The sequence below is a fragment of the Diceros bicornis genome, chromosome 21 (genome assembly GCF_020826845.1).
Source record: "Diceros bicornis minor isolate mBicDic1 chromosome 21, mDicBic1.mat.cur, whole genome shotgun sequence".
NCBI classification, from domain to species: domain Eukaryota; kingdom Metazoa; phylum Chordata; class Mammalia; order Perissodactyla; family Rhinocerotidae; genus Diceros; species Diceros bicornis.
In genome coordinates, this window is record NC_080760.1 from 18,349,163 (window position 1) to 18,367,893 (window position 18,731).

General features: G+C 37.7%; 1 protein-coding gene across 7 annotated transcripts in view; it reads left to right on the forward strand.

The window, feature by feature from the left end:
• The window catches only part of VPS13B (vacuolar protein sorting 13 homolog B), a 739,916-nt gene that overhangs the window by 587,645 nt on the left and 133,540 nt on the right, over positions 1 to 18,731 (forward strand). For all 7 annotated transcript variants that reach the window (XM_058564706.1, XM_058564703.1, XM_058564701.1 and 4 more), the window contains 2 exons: positions 3,452 to 3,659; positions 9,049 to 9,233. In XM_058564706.1, the coding sequence (XP_058420689.1) occupies positions 3,452 to 3,659; positions 9,049 to 9,233 (393 nt within the window). The remainder of the gene's footprint in view (positions 1 to 3,451; positions 3,660 to 9,048; positions 9,234 to 18,731) is intronic.

Genomic DNA, 18,731 nt, shown 5'->3' on the forward strand with positions numbered 1-18,731 from the left:
TAATTTATTGCTTTGTATTGCTTTGGAGGTTTTCGGCATCTATCAGAAATCTTCATATATTTAACAATAAGCATGTGGTTTTGTGTTGTTTTATCAAGAATATTAATCATGTTACCATTTTTCCAAGGCAGCAAAGTAACTCCACATTAAAAACAATGCTAAGAGCAAAAGCAAAGTATATTGTCTCTACATTATACAGTCACTGACTGTCTTTTGATAATTTAAAGGCTGGAGCACAGTGCTCAACTCCTCAGCTTGACTTTTCACCTATCTCTATTTTTCAGGATCCAATAAAATAAGATTAATGAGAACAAAAGTAGACTTAGTACGATATCTCTTACCTTCATTTCTGAGATGCCTTAATTCCAGAGAGCAGGATCTAAGCTTAGGGTTTAACACTTACCCACAAGGTATAGAGTTATTTTTTTCTACCTCTATCTATTATTTTTTTCTTTTCTGTGTTATCTGTTTCTCTTAGAAATAAAGATTGTATTGCCTTTATGCAATATGTTTAGAGAAATTTAGCATTATTGAAATTTTGAGTCTTCTGACATTATTACTCACTAGTCGTACTTCTATTATAGACTAATATTCTTCACATGCAGAACTTTTTCTCTATTAGAGGAAACACCAAGGCCTTTGTTTTGAAACTCTGCTGTAGCTTCTGTACAGTTAATTCTCAGAATCTGTGGAATACTGTGTATTGGCACATTCTCACTAGACACATAAGTTGGGAGCCTTCTAAATTCATGTTCATTAAGCATCTTCCCTCTCTTTTTTCCTGAAGAGTGAAAGTGCAAAGAAAAGAACTGTATAGTCAAGATGTGTTTATTTAATCCTTTGACAAAAATGTAGGAAGCTATTCCACAAGGTGATTATTATGTTTTTTTATTGATGTTTTAATAGTTTATAGCATTGTGAAATTTAGGGTTGCACATTTTTGTTTGTTCATCACTATATATGTCTCCCTTCACCCCTTGTGCCCACGCCCTACCCCCATTGCCACTGGTAACCACAACACAGTTTTCTCTGTCCATGTGTTGATTTATATTCCACATATAAGTGAGATCATACAGTGTTTGTCTTTCTCTTTCTGGCTTATTTCACTTAGCATAGTACCCTCCAGGCCGATCCATGTTGTTGCAAATGGGACGATTTTGTCTTTTTTTCTGGCTGGGTAGTATTCCATTGTATATATATAGCACATCTTCATTATCCATTCATCAGTCAGGGGACGCTTGGGTTGCTTCCACTTCTTGGCTATAGTGAATAATGCTGCAGTGAACATAGGGGTGCATAAGCCTCTTTGGATCGTTGATTTCAGGTTCGTTGGATAGATTCCCAGTAGTAGGATAGCTGGATCATAGGGTATTTCTATTTTTAATTCTTTGAGGAATTTCCATACCATTTTCCATAGAGGCTGCACCAGTTTGCATTCCCACCAGCTGTGTATGAGGATTCCTGTTTCTCCACATCCTGTCCAACATCTGTTGTTTTTTGTCTTGGTGATTATAGCCATTCTCACGGGCGTGAGGTGATATCTTAGTGTTGTTTTGGTTTGCATTTCCCTGATGATTAGTGATGTTGAACATCTTTTCATGTGCCTATTGGCAGTCTGTATATCTGCTTTGGAGACGTGTCTGTTCATTTCCTCTGCCCATTTTTTGATCGGGTTGTTCGTTTTTTTGTTGTTCAGTTATGTGAGTTCTTTATATATTATGGAGATTAACCCCTTGTCAGATATATGTTTTGCAAATATTTTCTCCCAGCTGGTGGGTTGTCTGTTCATCTTGATTCTGGTTTCGTTTGTCTTATAAAAGCTCTTTAATCTGATAAAGTCCCACTTCCTTATTTTTTCTTTAGTTTCCCTAATCCGGGTAGGCATGTCATCCAAAAAGATTCTTTTATGACCAATGTCAAATAGTGTGTTGCCTATATTTTCTTCTTTGAGTTTTATAGTTTCAGGTCTCACCTTCAGGTCTTTGATCCATTTTGTGTTAATTTTTGTGAATGGTGATATTAGATGGTCCCCTTTCATTCTTTTGCATGTGGCTGTCCAGTTTTCCCAACACCATTTATTGAAGAGACTTTCCTTTCTCCATTGTATGTTCTTAGCTCCTTTGTCAAAAATTAGCTGTCCATATATGTGTGGTTTAATTTCTGGGCTTTCAATTCTGTTCCATTGATCTGTGTGTCTGTTTTTGTACCAGTACCATGCTGTTTTGATTACTATTGCTTCATAGTATGTTTTGAAGTCAGGGATTGTGATGCCTCCAGCTTTCTTCTTTTTTCTTAGTATTGCTTTAGCTATTCCGGGTCTTTTGTTGCCCCATACGAATTTTAGTATTCATTTTTTTCTATTTCCGTGAAGAATGTCATTGGGATTCTGATTGGGATTGCATTGAATCTGTAGATTGCTTTAGGTAATATAGACATTTTAACTATGTTTATTCTTCCAATCCACGTGCATGGGATATCTTTCCATTTCTTTATGTCATCATCAATTTCTTTCAGTAATGTCTTGAAGTTTTCATTGTATAGGTCTTTCACCTCCTTGGTAAGATTTATTCCTAGATATTTTATTCTTTTTGATGCAATTGTAAATGGTATTATCTTTTTGAGCTCTCTTTCTGTTAGTTCGTTATTAGCATACAGAAATGCAACTGAGTTTTGTAGATTGATTTTATACCCTGTGTCTTTGCTGTAGTAGTTGATTATTTCTAATAGTTTTCCAACAGATTCTTTAGGGTTTTCTATATATAAAATCATGTCATCTGCAAATAGTGAGAGTTTCACTTCTTCGTTGCCTTGATTATTATTATTTTATTAACATTTTGGCCTGGAGGATCTTCATTGCCTTCTCTCAGACTGTAATAGGTGTTCTTTTCCTCTTAGCTAAGTTATTCATTAATATTACTTCACATCAACATAATTTCATCATTAATTCGGCATTTAAAATGGAATGTTTGGGGGCCAGCCCAGTGGCGTAGCCGTTAAGTTCACGTGCTCTGCTTCAGCGGCCTGGGGTTCGCAGGTTCAGATCCCAGGCACAGACTGACACACCGCTTGTCAAGCCATGCTGCAGCAGCGTCCCATATAACATAGAGGAAGATGAGCATGGATGTGAGCGCAGGGCCAATCTTCTTCAACAAAAAAAGAGGAGGATTGGCATCAGATGTTAGCTCAGGCTAATCTTCCTCACACACACACAAAATGGATTGTTATTCACACAGTCTATGATGTAATTGATTTTTTTGTTTTTGTGTATTTACTCAAGTAATAGAATTTTATCCCATAGGCTAATTACTTCTTAGAAATTATAATTTAGTTATTGTCAGTAATTAAACTGAACATAATTACAGTCTTGCATTAATTCAAATGAGTGTACCTAATTATCCTCATGAAATGTTTATATTTTAAAGCCACTAAAATTTTTCATATGATTTTAAAGGTTTTCTGGGGTCAAGAACATTTGAATTGTTTAGTTCTTCTACATGAATTACTCATTGGATACCTCAATGAGGAGGGAAACTTTGAAGAGCAAGTTTCTGAAGCAGTGCCACAAATGCCATCTCCTATGGCAAAGAATCTAATGTTTAAAAGTGAACAAAGCTCAGATGACCTGCGGACAGGTCTATTTCAGTATATACAAGATGCTGGTAAGTAGCAACAGCTTCAGTATGAGTGTGTGTACGTGTGTTTGTTTGTTTTAACTGCACAGTCGCTAAATGATAGCACATCAAGATCACTTGAAAAATACATTAATACCTGCAGTACAAAAATAGTTCATTATTGGAGGGTGCAAGATGCCCACATAGGAAGACCCCAAACTCACCTCCTTTCGTGAACACAGCAAGTCTACACCTACATATAGAGCACATCCTCCTGAAGAAGAACTGAGGGTTGATTAAACTGGTTCTGCACATAGAGAGCCACGTAGAAATGGAGAAATGGAGGAGAGATGGAAACACGGTATTGAGGGGACCCCCATCCCCAATGCTGATGACCTGCTGCAGGGAGGGATAACATTGAGGGGCTGTGCCCAAGCTTGCCTGCCCTGAGGCACAGTGAAAAACCTGTGATTTAAAGGGCACCTAGAGGGCCGGCCCCGTGGCTTAGCGGTTAAGTGTGCGCGCTCCGCTGCTGGCAGCCCGGGTTCGAATCCTGGGCGCGCACCAACACACTGCTTCTCCAGCCATGCTGAGGCCGCGTCCCACATACAGCAACTAGAAGGATGTGCAGCTATGACATACAGCTATCTACTGGGGCTTTGGGGGGAAAATAAATAAACAAATAAAAAAATCTTTTAAAAAAAATAAATAAATAAAGGGCACCTAGACTCTACAGAAAGGAAATCAATTTACTAACCCTAGAGCATTAGTTGAATGAGCAGGTAGCTGCTAGAACTCTCTCTGGAGTGAAGTGCTGGTGAGCGCCATTCTTTGCATCCCCCCACCACCTTGACAGCAAGGATGGGAGCATGGTTCAGATGCTGCCAGCCTGCTAAGGCTGCCCCAGCACACCCCCAGGCATATTCCCCAGCCGGTGCCCTACTCCAGCTCCACCCTCCCGCCAGGGCACCCCCAGCCACCGAGGGGCCTGGGAATCCCCAGCCAGTGCCCCACTCCAGTTGCACTGCTGGGGCATCCCCAGGCATCAAGCAGTCTGGGACTCCCTGGCTGGGACCCCACTCCAGCTACAGCTGTTCTGCCAAAGCCACCCATAACATGCACTCTACACAGGGGATCCTCCTACGCAAGGCCACTCCTTCAAGAGTGAGAGAGTTATCTGTTTTGCCTAATTCATAGAAATAAGGATAGAAAGTCAAACAAAATGAAATGACAGAAGAATATGTTCCAAACAAAAGAACAAGATAAAGGCCCAGAAAAAGCCCTAATGAAATGGAGATAAGTAATTTACCTGACAAAGAGTTCAAAGTAATGGTCATAAAAATACTCACTAAACTTGGGAGAAGAATGGAGGAACACAGAATTTCAACAAAGAATTAGAAAATATAAGAAAGAACCAATCAGAGTTGAAGAATACAATAACTGAAATAAAAAATATACTAAAAGGAATTAACAGCTGATTAGATGATGAAGAACGGATCAGCAATCTGGAAGACAAAATAGTGGAAATCACGCAGTCAGAAGAGCAAAAAGAAAAAAGAATTTTAAAAAATGAGGACATTTTAAGGGACCTCTGGGACAACATCAAGCGTACTAATGTTAGCATTATAAGTGTCCCAGAAGAAGAAGAGAGAGAGAAAGGGGCAGAAAACTTATTTGAAGAAATAATGGCTGAAAACGTCCCTAACCTGGGGAAGGAAACAGACATCCAGGTCCAGGAAGCACAGAGAGTCCCAAACAAGATAAACTTGAAGAGATCCACACCAAGATATATTATAATTAAAACGGCGAAAGTTAAAGATAGAGAATCTTAAAGGCAGCAAGAGAAAAACAACAAGTCACATACAAAGGAACCACCATAAGACTATCAGCTGATTTTTCAGCAGAAACTTTGCAGGCCAGAAGGCAGTGGCATGATATATTTAAAGTGCTGAAAGGAAAAAACTTACAACCAAGAATACTCTACCTGTCAAGGTTATCATTCAGAATTTAAGGAGAGATAAAGAGTTTCCCATACAAGCAAAAACTAAAGGAGTTCATCACCACTAAACCAGCCTTAAAAGAAATGTTAAAGGGTCTTTCTTAAGTGGAAAAGAAAAGGCCATAGCTAGAAATAAGAAAACATATGAAAGAAAAAAATGTCCCTGGTAAGGCAAATATTTAGTAAAGGCAATAGATCAGCCCTTAAAAAGCTAGTATGGGGCCAGCCTGGTGGCGCAAGCGGTTGGGTGCATGCGCTCCGCTGCAGCAGCCTGGGATTTGCCAGTTCGGATCTTGGGCACGCACCGATGCACCGCTTGTCAAGCCATGCTGTGGCAGCGTCCCATGTGGAGTGGAGAAAGATGGGCACAGATGTTGGTACTGGGCCAGTCTTCCTCAGTAAAAGAAGAGGAAGATTGGCAGATGTTAGCTCAGGGCTGATCTTCCTCACAAAAAAAAAAAAAAGCTAGTATGAAGGTTAAAAGACAAAAGTAGTAAAATCAACTATAACTACAATAAGAAGTTAAGAGATACACAAAATAAAAAGATGTAAAATATGAATCAAAAACAAAATGTGGGAGCAAGGAGTAAAAATGTAGTGCTTTTAGAATGCATTTGAAGTTAAGCGACTATCACTTTAAAATAGACTTCTATATTTATAGGTCAATATATATGTACCTCATGGTAACCACAAACCAAAAACTTACAATACACAAAAAATAAAGAGAAAGGAACACAAATATAACACCAAAGAAAACCACCAAACCCCAAGGGAAAAGATCAAGAAAAAAAGAAAGGAACAGAGAAGAACTACAAAAAAAACCCAGAAAACAACTGACAAAATGCCGATAAGCACATATCTATAAATAATTACTTTAAATGTAAATAGACTAAATGCTTCAAACAAAAGAAATAGGGTTACTGAAGGGATTAAAAAACAAGACCATCTATATGCTGCCTATGAGAGACTCATTTCAAATCTAAAGGCACACAGAGACTGAAAGTGAAGGGACAGAAAAATATATTCCATGAAAATGGAAACAAAAGAAAGCTGGGGGAGCAATACTCATATCAGGCATATAGACTTTAAAACAAAGACTGTAACAAAAGACAAAGAAGAGCATTACATAATGATAAAGTGGTCAATCCAAAAAAAGGACTTGGCATTATAAATATTTATGCAGCTAACATAGGGGCACCCAAATGCATAAAGCAAATATTAACAGACATAAAGGGAGAAATTGACAGTAATACAATAATAGTAGGGAACGTTAATACCCCACTTACATCAATGGATAGATCATCCAGACAGAAAATCCACAGAGAAACAATGCCCTTAAACAAGACATTAGACTAGATAGATTTAATAGATATATACAGAACATTCCATTCAAAAACTGCAGAATACATATTCTTTTCAAGCACACATGGAACGTTCTCCAGGATAGATCACGTTAAGCCATGAAACAAGTCTCAATAAATTTAAGATTGAAATTGTAGTAAGCATCTTTTCTGACCACCACGGTGTAAAACTAGAATTCAGCTATAAGAAGAAACCTGGAAAAGTCACAAATATTTGGAGACTAAATGACATGCTACCAAACAACTGTTGGGTCAACGAATAAATCAAAGGAGAAATCACAAAAAGACCTGGTGACAAATGAAAATACAACATACCAAAATCTGTGGGATGCAGCTGAAGTGGTACTATAAGGGAAGTATATAGCAATACAGGCCTACCTTAAGAAATAAGAAAAATCTCAAATAAACAATCTAACATTACATGTAAAATTTAGAAAAAGCACAAATGAAGCCCAAAGTCAATAGAAGGAAGGAAATAATAAAAACCAGAGCAGAAATAAATTAAATAGAGACTAAAAAGACAATAGAAAAGATCAATGGGGGCCGGCCCGGTGGTGCAAGCGGTTAATTGTGTGCGCTCCGCTGCGGCGACCCGAGATTCGCTGGTTCGGATCCCGGGTGCGCACCGACGCACCACTTGTTAAGCCATGCTGTGGTGGCATCCCATATAAAGTGGAGGAAGATGGGCACAGATGTTAGCCCAGGACCAGTCTTCCTCAGCAAAAAACAGGAGGATTGGCATTGGATGTTAGCTCAGGGCTGGTCCTCCTCACAAAAAAAAAGAAAAGATCAATGAAACTAAGAGCTGGTTCTTTGAAATGATAAAATTGACAAACCTTTAGCTAGATTCACTAAGAAAAAAAGAGACTCAAATAAATAAAATCAAAAACAAAAGAGGAGAAATTACAACAGATACCATAGAAATAGAAAGGATTATAAGAGACTACTATGAAAAGGTATACACCAACAAATTGGATAACCTAGAAAAAAATGGATAAATTCTAAAAATCATACAACTTTCCAAAACTAAATCAAAAAGAAATAGAGACTCTTAATAGACTGATCATTAGTAAGGAGATTGAAACAGTAATCAAAAACCTCCCAAAAAACAAAAGCCCAGGACCAGACAGCTTGTCTGACAAATTCTACCAAACATTCAAAGAAGATCTAATACCTATTCTTCTCAAACTCTTCCAAAAATTTAAAGAGTAGAGGGTGCTTTCTAACTCATTTTATGAGGCCAACATTATCTATTACCAAAACCAGACAAGGACAACACACAAAAAGAAAATTACAGTCCAATGTTACTGATAAAATACATGCAAAAATCCTCAACAAAATATTAGCAAACTGAATACAACAATTCATTAAAAGGATCATATACCATGATCAAGTGGGATTTATCCCAGTGATGCAAGGATGGTTCAACATCTGCAAATTAATCAATATGATATGCCACATTAACAAAATGGAGAATAAAAATCGTATGATTATCTCAATAGATGCAGAGAAAGCATTTGGCAAGATTCAGCAGCCATTTATGATCAAAACTCTGAATGTAATGGTTATAGAAATAAAGTACCTCAACATAGTAAAGGCCATTTATGACAAACCTACAGCTAACATCATACTCAATGGTGAAAAACTGAAAGCTATCCCTCTAAGAACAAGAAGAAAACAAGGATGCCCACTCTAAACACACTTATTCAACATAGTACTGGAAGTTTTGGCCAGATGGGTTAGGCAAGAAAAAGAATAAAAGGCATCCAGATTGGAAAAGAAGAAATAAAACTGTCACTATTTGCAGATGACGTGATTTTATAGGTGGAAAACCCTCAAGAATCCACCAAAGAACTATCTATATGATGTTATAAACCAATGTTACCTCAAAAAAAAAAAAAATACATTACCGTTCAGTCTCTTAAGGAAAAATTCTTGATTTGTTCTTGTCTCAAACCATATAAAAATGATCAGCTTCTTTATATTCTTTTCTTTTATCCTCATAATTTTTTCTTATTGTAATAAAGAACATGTTCTCCTTCAAAAGCATACAATTAATTATACTTTCATTTAACAGAACCTTTGAAAATGCCTGGTGTCTATGAAGTCTTGTTTTACAATGAAACTGAAGATAGCCCAGGGATGATGTTATGGAGATATCCAGAACCTAGAGTGCTCACCCTTGTAAGAATAACTCCTGTGCCCTTCAACACCACAGAAGATCCAGATATTAGCACAGCAGACCTTGGTGATATGCTACAGGTATGTAATGGCTATTCATTTTAAAATAAAAACATTGTGGGAAAGCACTGATTATATACTAGGAAAAATATTTGGAGCATACTTATTTTTCCCATCAATTGTGTTAGAGAGAAATACACACATATGTATATATGCATAAACACATATGTATACTCACACACAGACACGATAGAAATTTTAAAATATGTGAATAATGTAATTCAGATTCATGGAACATGCCAATTTTGAGAGTTCTCAATTCTACTCTTAGTCTTGTTGTAGGTAGGTTACATGGTCTCTGACTGTAATGGGACAAACAGGTGTCATTCAGTTCACCACACGTTTTTTGAGTACCTACCGTGTGTTCACACAGCATTTCTAGAAGTGCTCTGTGAAATAAAATATGTCCACATAAGGCCAGAATGTATGACTCAGTTTTCATTTTGTTTCCAGAGCTGAAAATGGTCTTGGGGCTTGAGGTAGGCTGACAGGAAAACCATCTAACCAGTGATCATATTCCATATGACTTTGTGAAAGTTTGTTTCTTGTCAGTCCCCTGAGTTTAACGTAAATGTCATTGGGGATATTACTATATTATCATTCTATGTATTAATATTCTATGGATATGAATTTCTCTTAAAATTTGTTTTTCCCTTAGTCTTCCATTTATTATTAGATCACACAACCATCCACTCAAAGCCTAGGAGTCATTCCTGATTGCTGTCTTTCTCTATCTCCCCACATCTAATTCATCCACAAATCCTGTCAGTTCTACCTCCAAAATATCTCCCTATTCCATCTGCTTCTCTCTGTTTCTTCTGGTACAACTTGAGTCCAAGCCATCATCTGTTCTGTACTACAGTAGCTTCCTAATTGGTCTCTGTAATTCCATTCCTGACTCCCTGTAATGCATCTTCCAAACAGCAGCTAAAGTGATCTTTTAAAAATGGAGATCAGGTCACGTGACTCCCCTAACTTAAAACCTGATAGTGACTTCCTCTTAGACCAAAATTCAAATATCTTGCTGTGGCCTACAAGGACCTATAACCTGTGCCCTGCCCACCTCTGGGACTTGATCTCATGCCAGTCTCCCCATTTCTCACTATGCTCCAGCCACACCAGCTTCCTTTTTCTCCTTGAGCATACCACTTCAGGATCATTTCTCTTGCTCTGCTCCCCATCTTTTTGAGTCAGGTACCAGCTCACATGTCATATCCTGGCCAGCTCACTACCACTAATTTATTCTGTATTACATTACCTTGTTTTACTTGCTTCATAGCTCTTATCACTATTCAGAATTTTCCTGTGCATTTATTTACTTACTTTCTTATGGTCTTTCTCTCTCAACCATTAGAAAATAATCTTCTTGTATGTCTTGATCACTTATCTCTAGCCCCTGATACACAGAGATATTCACCAATTTTTTTTAATGACTGCTCTATACTTAACAAGTATATGAGTCCAAGATACACATTAACATAGGTATTATTATATTCTTATTTAATTCTCTTTTAAATTTCTTATTATAATTATTTAATCAGATGTTCACCTTCTGAATTGATAACAATGAAATGTGTCATCATTTTGTCAAGTGAACTAGTGTGTACAGAACTGTCCAGTGTGCCAAAATGTCAACTCGTTGATTCTTTTTTGATTCTTTGATTTTTTGATCTTCTTTGATTCTTTTTTTTTCCCTGTGATGAGAACTTTTAAGATCTACTCTCTTAGCAAATCCGCTTTGATTCTTAAATCCTCAAATTTGTTTCTCATCCTATCAAGGTCATATTCATGATTATCTTCTCTACCAGTATTCTTGGGTTATTTTTGCTAAGTAGGATTATCTTTGACTCCTACTGTCTTATTAGACTTGCCTAAATGCACAACATCCGTAGTCTTTTCTTTTTTTCTTTTTTGAGGAAGAGTGACCCTGAGCTAACATCTGTTGCCAATCTTCCTCCATTTTTCCTTTTTTCTCCCCAAAGCCCCAGTAGATAGTTGTGTGTCATAGTCGTACATCCTTCTAGTTGCTCTATGTGGGACACCACCTCAGCATGGCTTGATGAGCAGTGAGTAGGTCCACTCCCAGGATCCAAACCAGTGAACCCTGGGCTGCTGAAGCTGAATGTGCAACCTTAACCACTGCACCACTGGGCCAGCCCCTGTAGTATTTTCAATCAAATGAAAATACTCATATATCAATGTTTCAGCATCATGTAAGGGCTTCTTTCTGATTTTGGGTTCAGATTTATAGTTACATGTTAATACATTTATTAGCACAAGTCTGATAACTAAACTAGTAGTAGTATTATGTTAGTTGTATTAAATAGGGCATTTACGGTGGTAAGTACATTCACCAGTGATGTGTTCTTCATCTTCTCACTGGTGTTGGAGGGGCAGGAGAATATAGTGGTTAAGAGAATGAACTGTAGCCAGAATGCCTGGGTTCAAATTCTGGCTCTGCCATTTGCAAACTTTGTCACCTTAGACAAGTGACTTAATCCCTCAGCCTCAGGTTTTTTATTTTGCTTTTTTTATCAATAAAATGAGGCTATTAATAATGTGTTGATTATAGGAATTAATATTTGTAAGACACACAGAACAATGCCTGGCACATAGCAAGCACTATGTAAGTATGAGTACTACTACGACTCCTGTGATGACCATTGTCAAAACTCTTTTCATCAAGCAGAAGCACAGGCTAGACCAGAGAGAGCTGGGGTCTGATGACTCTACAGACCAGCTGGAGTAGTCCAGGAGATCTGGACAGTCCCGGTGGCCTAGACAGTGGACTTGGCACATAAGCAAAGCACTTCATGAAGGAAACCCAGCAGGTTTCAACAGCAAAGAGTTGGTATCAGAGAGGTCCTGCTATATTTCAAATCTTGTTGGAGAAATAGGAACTGAGATGTGGGCGGAGTTCAAAGCCTGGGATACTAGTCCAAGAAGCAAGATAGGGTTGCACCTACTATACGTTGAAAGGGAGAGCTCGATCCCAGTGGTGAGAAGAAACACCTGGAATCGACAACTGGGATGAAGGAACAGAGCAGGACTGGCAGTATGTTGCCATGCTGCTGAGCTCCTGGTTCAATCCTTGAATTCCCCTGACTAGGAGCAGAATTTGTCCCAGGGGTTGAGGTGAGCCTCATCTGTGAAAATAACTCTCTAAGTTGTAATCTTAGAACCATGCAAACTATTTTGTTTCCTTGGAGCTTCTGTTGAGAATGGAAAATATGTTGCATGAATCACAGGTTTGATTCAATACAACTCTTTTTGTGAGCACTTGCAGTGCTAGACCCTGGGCTTGCTCCTGGGGATTCAGATACAAGTAAGACACTCTTCACTCATAAGAAGCTCTCAGTCTAGCAGGGAAATTTTTGTGGTTGTTTTGGGGTAGAAGAGTCTCCCTAATTTCAGCTTTCAAGGAGAACCTCTCTGTTGTCAGAATCATTCTCCTGCTATATGTGATTATCTCTAGGTCTGTACCAGAGGCACAGCTAAAATATTGAACTGCCAATCCTGAATAGCAGGGAGCTTATGAAAAGAAGGCCCTTTATCAACATGGTATAGTGCAGATAACATGGACATTGAAGTCTCAGCTGCTGACTCCTGTTCCCCTCCCCATTTTTATTTTACTAACTCAGTGACTTGAGGCAAATAGATCTCTTTGAGCCTTAATTTCCTCAACTGAACACTGGAGTTAATGTTATTTACCTTTCAGAGTTGTTGCGAGAATTAAATGAAATATTATAGCTAAATCAGTTAAATGCCTTACACACGGTGTGCTCTTAATAAATGTTAACTTCCTTCTCTCCACTCCTCCTTCACAAGCTAATGCCTGGAGCGCTAACAGAGCCTCCTAAATGGAATTCCAGTCTTCAATCTCTTCCTTCCAACCTATCCTACTAAGTTCTTAAGGGAAGAGGTAGATTGTATCCCTTCCCTGAGAAAAACCTTCAGTGGTTCTATCACCCCACTAGGCTGACCTTGAGGGCCCTGCATAACCTCCCTACCATCTGACCCAGCTTTGCTTTTCACTCCCTTACACGTGATCTATGCATTAGTCAAACTGGCCTATTTGGCATTCCCCAAACCAGCCTGTGACATCCTGCTTCCATACCACTCCCTCTTCAGTTGAATCTCTCTCTTTTCTGCTGAAATCCTATCCACACTTCCAAACAGGTCAAATAGCATCTATTTCATGAAGCCTTTCCTGCACACCATCTCCAAACATGATATCGCCTTCTTCTGAAGTCCTATAACAAACATTTCATAGCACCATTTTTATACTATTTCTCACCTCACTCCTCACATTTTAACTATGTGTCCATATCTTGTCTCCCTCTTAGATCGTAGATTTCCAAAGGAAATGATCGTATGTAATTTGTCATTATGTCCCTTACAGTAGCTACTGAGGTGGAGATGCTCAATATATTGAACAGATGAATGAATGCATGAATGTCCATGTTCCTATTTTGTATTATTCAAAAGTGTTACATTGTTTGTCATTATTTTATGAGGCTATTGAATGAGTTTTGGTTTTACAAACGGAATTAGGTCAGGATGCATTGTGTTATGCTTCAGTGGTATTATCTAACATAAATACACAATCTAATGTCATTACGTTACACAAGCTCTTAGTGAGATCATTGAATATTCTGCCAAGCCCACTGCCCATTAGACAGAGGCTAGATCTTAAATACAAAGATAAATTGATCTCCTTGGTTTTAGTCCTAAAAACAGAATTGACTTTGGATGACTTTTTCCTTCAGGACCATTTAGTTCATAAAAAACTGACCTTATAGAGTTCACTTATACAGAACCCTCAAATTTGCCTGTTTATATATCTTTCCATGATTAATAATGGGATTTATAAACTGTCTCCCCATATTTTATGGAGTTTATTTTGCAATTGTAATGAAAAATGTGGAAAACATGTCTGTAATATTAAATCAAACTAACCATAGGTTCTGAATAAAGACCCTGAAGTTATTGTTCACAGAAAGCAAAAGGAGCTTATTTTGTGGTCAGTTTATAATTTTATCACATTAAATTTTAACTGTTAGTAGTATATTTAGATGTCAATAAAATTAGGATCTGTAAAGTAGAATAATGCCATCAACCCTGAAGAATGTTGTGTGATTTAAATGAGCTCAAACATAAGAAATTTCTGGCACTATTTCTGGCACATCCCACGTTTTCCTCTCTCCTCTTCCTATTGTGTACACTCCCTACTGAGGATTCCATTTTGAAAATACCCATGTTCCCAGATTGTAAAATTTTAATCCATCTTTTGTAGTAAAATTGGTAATGGATGTTTTAATTCTCACACAGATCTGTCATGGTGCTTGTTCTTGTTCTCTCAATACTGCATTATTATTATTTTCATATTTATTTTCACATATGTGTTACACTAAATTTTTAGATATCTTTGTTTGGTATATGACAATAGGCCAAACTAAATATCATCTTTCCACAGGGATCTTAAGAGTATAAAGCTTGAGCATTACAATTCAAGACAGACACTAAATAGATTGGGATGACTGAAGTAATTTAAACAGATGGGAAGCAAAGTTAAAGAAGTTAAATGGAGGCTGAGTTGGCATTAATAACATACTATATGGACTAACAGGAAGGATATAAGACCTAAAGTCAAGAATTTCTCTAATGCAAGAAATATCTAGGGTGTACATAAAATTCCTGTTGTTGAAGTCAGAGAAAAAAGAAAGAAAATGTGTAAGTAATTCAGGGAAATGTTAACACAGGTTCACAAAACTTTACATTAGAAAAATTAAAGACATGAATTCAGATCTACACCTTCAGAAAATGTGAATTAACAAATGAGAAGATAAACATATATGTCTGTAATTTTTATTTCCACTTCATAGCATTTCTCATCAACAAATTATTGAATATCTTCTCAATATCAATATCAGTGTAGGATACTTCTCAGTGTCAGTATAGGGTACTACAGTGTGTAGAGAATAATGATATAAAGAAATAGAAGATCTGTCCCTACTCTTATAAAGTTTATAATCTATTTGAAAAGAGAGGGCAGAATTGCATATGCAAACTCATAAGATAGAATAGCTGAGTATATATTAAGATAGATGCATATATTTATTTAGGAGGAATCATGTAACTTGGGGAATTCTGACAGCTGAAGAGTAAATTGAATTAATTGAGGGAAAAAAACAAATTTGTTACTAAAACTGTATGATTTCATGCTACTCTTTCAGTTAAAAAGGCATTTTTAAGCTTCAGAATTTGGTGCAGAATTCTTAATATGAAAAAATCATGATTGGAGTCCTTAAAAAGATATCTTCACAAGGATAACAGGAAGAAAAATGACAAAAGCAAGCCATGCCATTTGTTTATTTCTGGTGGAGAAGAACAGTAAGCCAAAGAAATCAATGCACTCATGCCTAATTCACTTTTGTTTATCCAGTTCAAAAGTCAGGGAAATTAGTTTTTAAAGTAACACTAATATGATTATAAAAATCAAAGTGAAACCACATAGGAAGAATAATGAACAAAAATTGCACACTTGGAAACCAAAGAGAATCTAAATGGTTGAGATCTGTGTTATTTTTGCTCTAATGTGTGATGATCATCATTGTGTTTTAAACCTAGCCCTGTGCTAGGTGCTTTGCATACATAACCTCATTAAATCTCATTTTATTCTGTGAAGTAGGCATTATCCCCATTTTATCAGGGGGAATCTGAGACCAAAAGAAATTAACTGATCTTGAATCATAAAACTTCAAAGTGGGAGAGCCAGAATTCCATCACAGGACTTTCCGACTCCAAAGCCTATGTTCTTTACTCTATTTGTAAAACGTTGGGATAATAATATTGTTGATGATACATTTGTGTGATAGTGAGCTACTCGGTTGAGAAATGTGGAAAGAAGGAAAATAAATTTTACTTGAAACTGTTAAATCGTGAAATAATGAATCACACCAAAAAATGCAAAATAACCTTAAGTAAATAAAAGGACTCATTGACACACAAGACGGATTGTGTATTAAAATATCTAAAGAAAGAATATTTCCTCCAGAAGGAGAACTGCTCAGCTCTAGAAGCCTAGGAGGGTCACGGAAGCGTTTGTTGGTAGAAGCCCTCCTGGCAGCGTTCAAAAAAATGGTGCCCAAATGTCTGGTTCACCTGGTAGCTAAATCTCCTTTCTGGAGATGAATGTAGCAGCTGTCAGATCTCTGTATCTAACACTCAAATCATCTCATCACCCAAACAACCTCCTAATAGTTTGGCTCCCAATGCAGTGTGTCTACGAAGAGAGTATCGTACACTGCTCAGGCCATCACCAGCATCCAGGCTGCTTGGCCGTTTTACATCTCATGGTAAATTATAACTTGGCATCTGGTCTACTTATCAGTCTCTAGTGAACTTTGTTGCATGACTCAGCATTCCTAAGGCTAGTTGGTGCTAGGACACCATGGAAATTTTTTGAGACTGTAAGACCAACGGCAAAGATCTTGAATCATGGTGAATCCATCACACTAAGTACCCTCTTGTGGCTACCTGCCTTCCCAGCATGCTGACCTTTCCCAAATGACATCTCCCTCATGCAATGCATCAAACAAAATTCTTTCCAAACAAAATTCTGCTCTCACTATCTTGAAGAGTTTTGAGGAGTAGAGATAATGTACATAAAGCACCTGGCATAGTGCCTTACATAGTTAAAGGCTCAGTAAATTATTATTATGACACTCAATAAATGGTAGCTGCTATCATTATCATCATCGTCATCCTATCAATTGATCAAAGAACCTGGATCCTAACCTGTGTTAGACCAAGAAAGCCCTGTTTGCTGAGAAAGACATTTTTTGTGTTTATAGCTTGTTAATGTCATAATTAATAATTGTGAAGAATGCTGGTTCTGCATGTGATTAATAGAATGCTTTCAATGACTGAGAACGGCTGCTGTAAGAGAGACCACATTCTCACAGCTACAAGATCAGTGGCCTCTGAGGTAGTATGTCAGTATGTCCTCTAGGTTGCAAGTAGCAGAAACCCCACTGAAGCTGGCTTAGTAAAAAATAGAGAGATCTAGTATCAAGATCCAGTGGGGAGTCCTAGAGGCCAAGGGCTAAATGCAGCTGGGCCTCTAGAAGGATGGGGCCAGGAATGGAAGACAGGAATCCAGGGGAGTATTTACTAACTATCACTATTCATTTTACTCTTCGTTTTCAACCGTTAGCCTCCCCCCACCACCACCCGCCACTTCTCAGGCCACCTGGTAGTCACTCTGCAACTCCTAGAGTTCCCAGAGTCATATTTACAAGTCCAGCCTCCTGTTCCACATTCCTGATTGACCTAGCTTGGTGTCAGGTGGTCTTGGCTCATTCACCTATGGCCACGGGATGGAATCACATTCACCAATATGGCTATGAGTTAGGGGTCATTGTGAGCTTTGCAGATACCCCCAAAGGGATCCATTCTATATCATATCTCTCTTAATGCTCTTGCTTTCCACCCTGGCTAGCTTGGCCAAACGTGGTCAGTACTGGCCTCGCACTGTCAGCTGCTTCTTTCTGGTCTGACCAACGCTAAAGGTCTGCACAGCATATTCTGCTCTTCCAAGAGGGAAGCCTTTTGTATATGGTCTATGGTTTTGGAGAAGAATCACCACTGGCAGAGAGTCTCTAGAAAGACTGGTACACTAAAAAAATTTACTCCTTTTTGCTATGGTTTTTCCAGCTTTTCCCTTTGCAAATATCTTGCAAAGCTGTTCCTCTCTGCACGTCAAAGACTTTCTGCATCTGGAGAAAGGCCTCACATCACTTTTTAAATCTTTTCATTGTCCTCCCCTAGCGTCCCCCCAAAATATAGATGAGGCAAGCTCCTATGTCTTACTGACACATATGTGATATTTTCTTATTCCTAAGATGCTTAAAATCTATACATTTCTTGGTCAGTGCTTCCTTCTTAATGCAATGACACTGTAGCACATTAGCAGCTTCACAGATTCTATAAATACTCTCCCAGTCATGAAAACTTTACATATAAAATAATTTTCTATTTTTGAAATTGAGTTTACAATGTGATGCTTAATGTCTCTAGCTTAGTGGTGATTTAATTTTGTTTAGTTTTCCAATCAATTTTATCTTATTCAGAGACTGAACTAAAGCTTCGTTAAACCTTATAGTTGTGCAGATTTTATTCTTTTTCATAATTACTTGGAAAAATGTTCCAAGTCAGACAGTAGTACTCGATATTACTCAATAAATTAAAAACTAGACTTTTGCTGCTTTAAACTTGACTTTACAAGCTTACTGTAATTCCAAAGCACATGGACTTGATAGGCAAAGATTATGATGTTAGCACATGGTGACACTACAGAAAGAGAATCCTTCTGAGAGTGACTTGCAAATTAATATGATATGCCTCTTCCATGCACAGTTTAAACAAAATAAAAAGAAGTGTTCTTAGATGTTTCTTTTCAGCTGTGTTGGGCGGTTCACTTATAGCTGCAAATACGTTCCCAGAATCCTGAGCCTT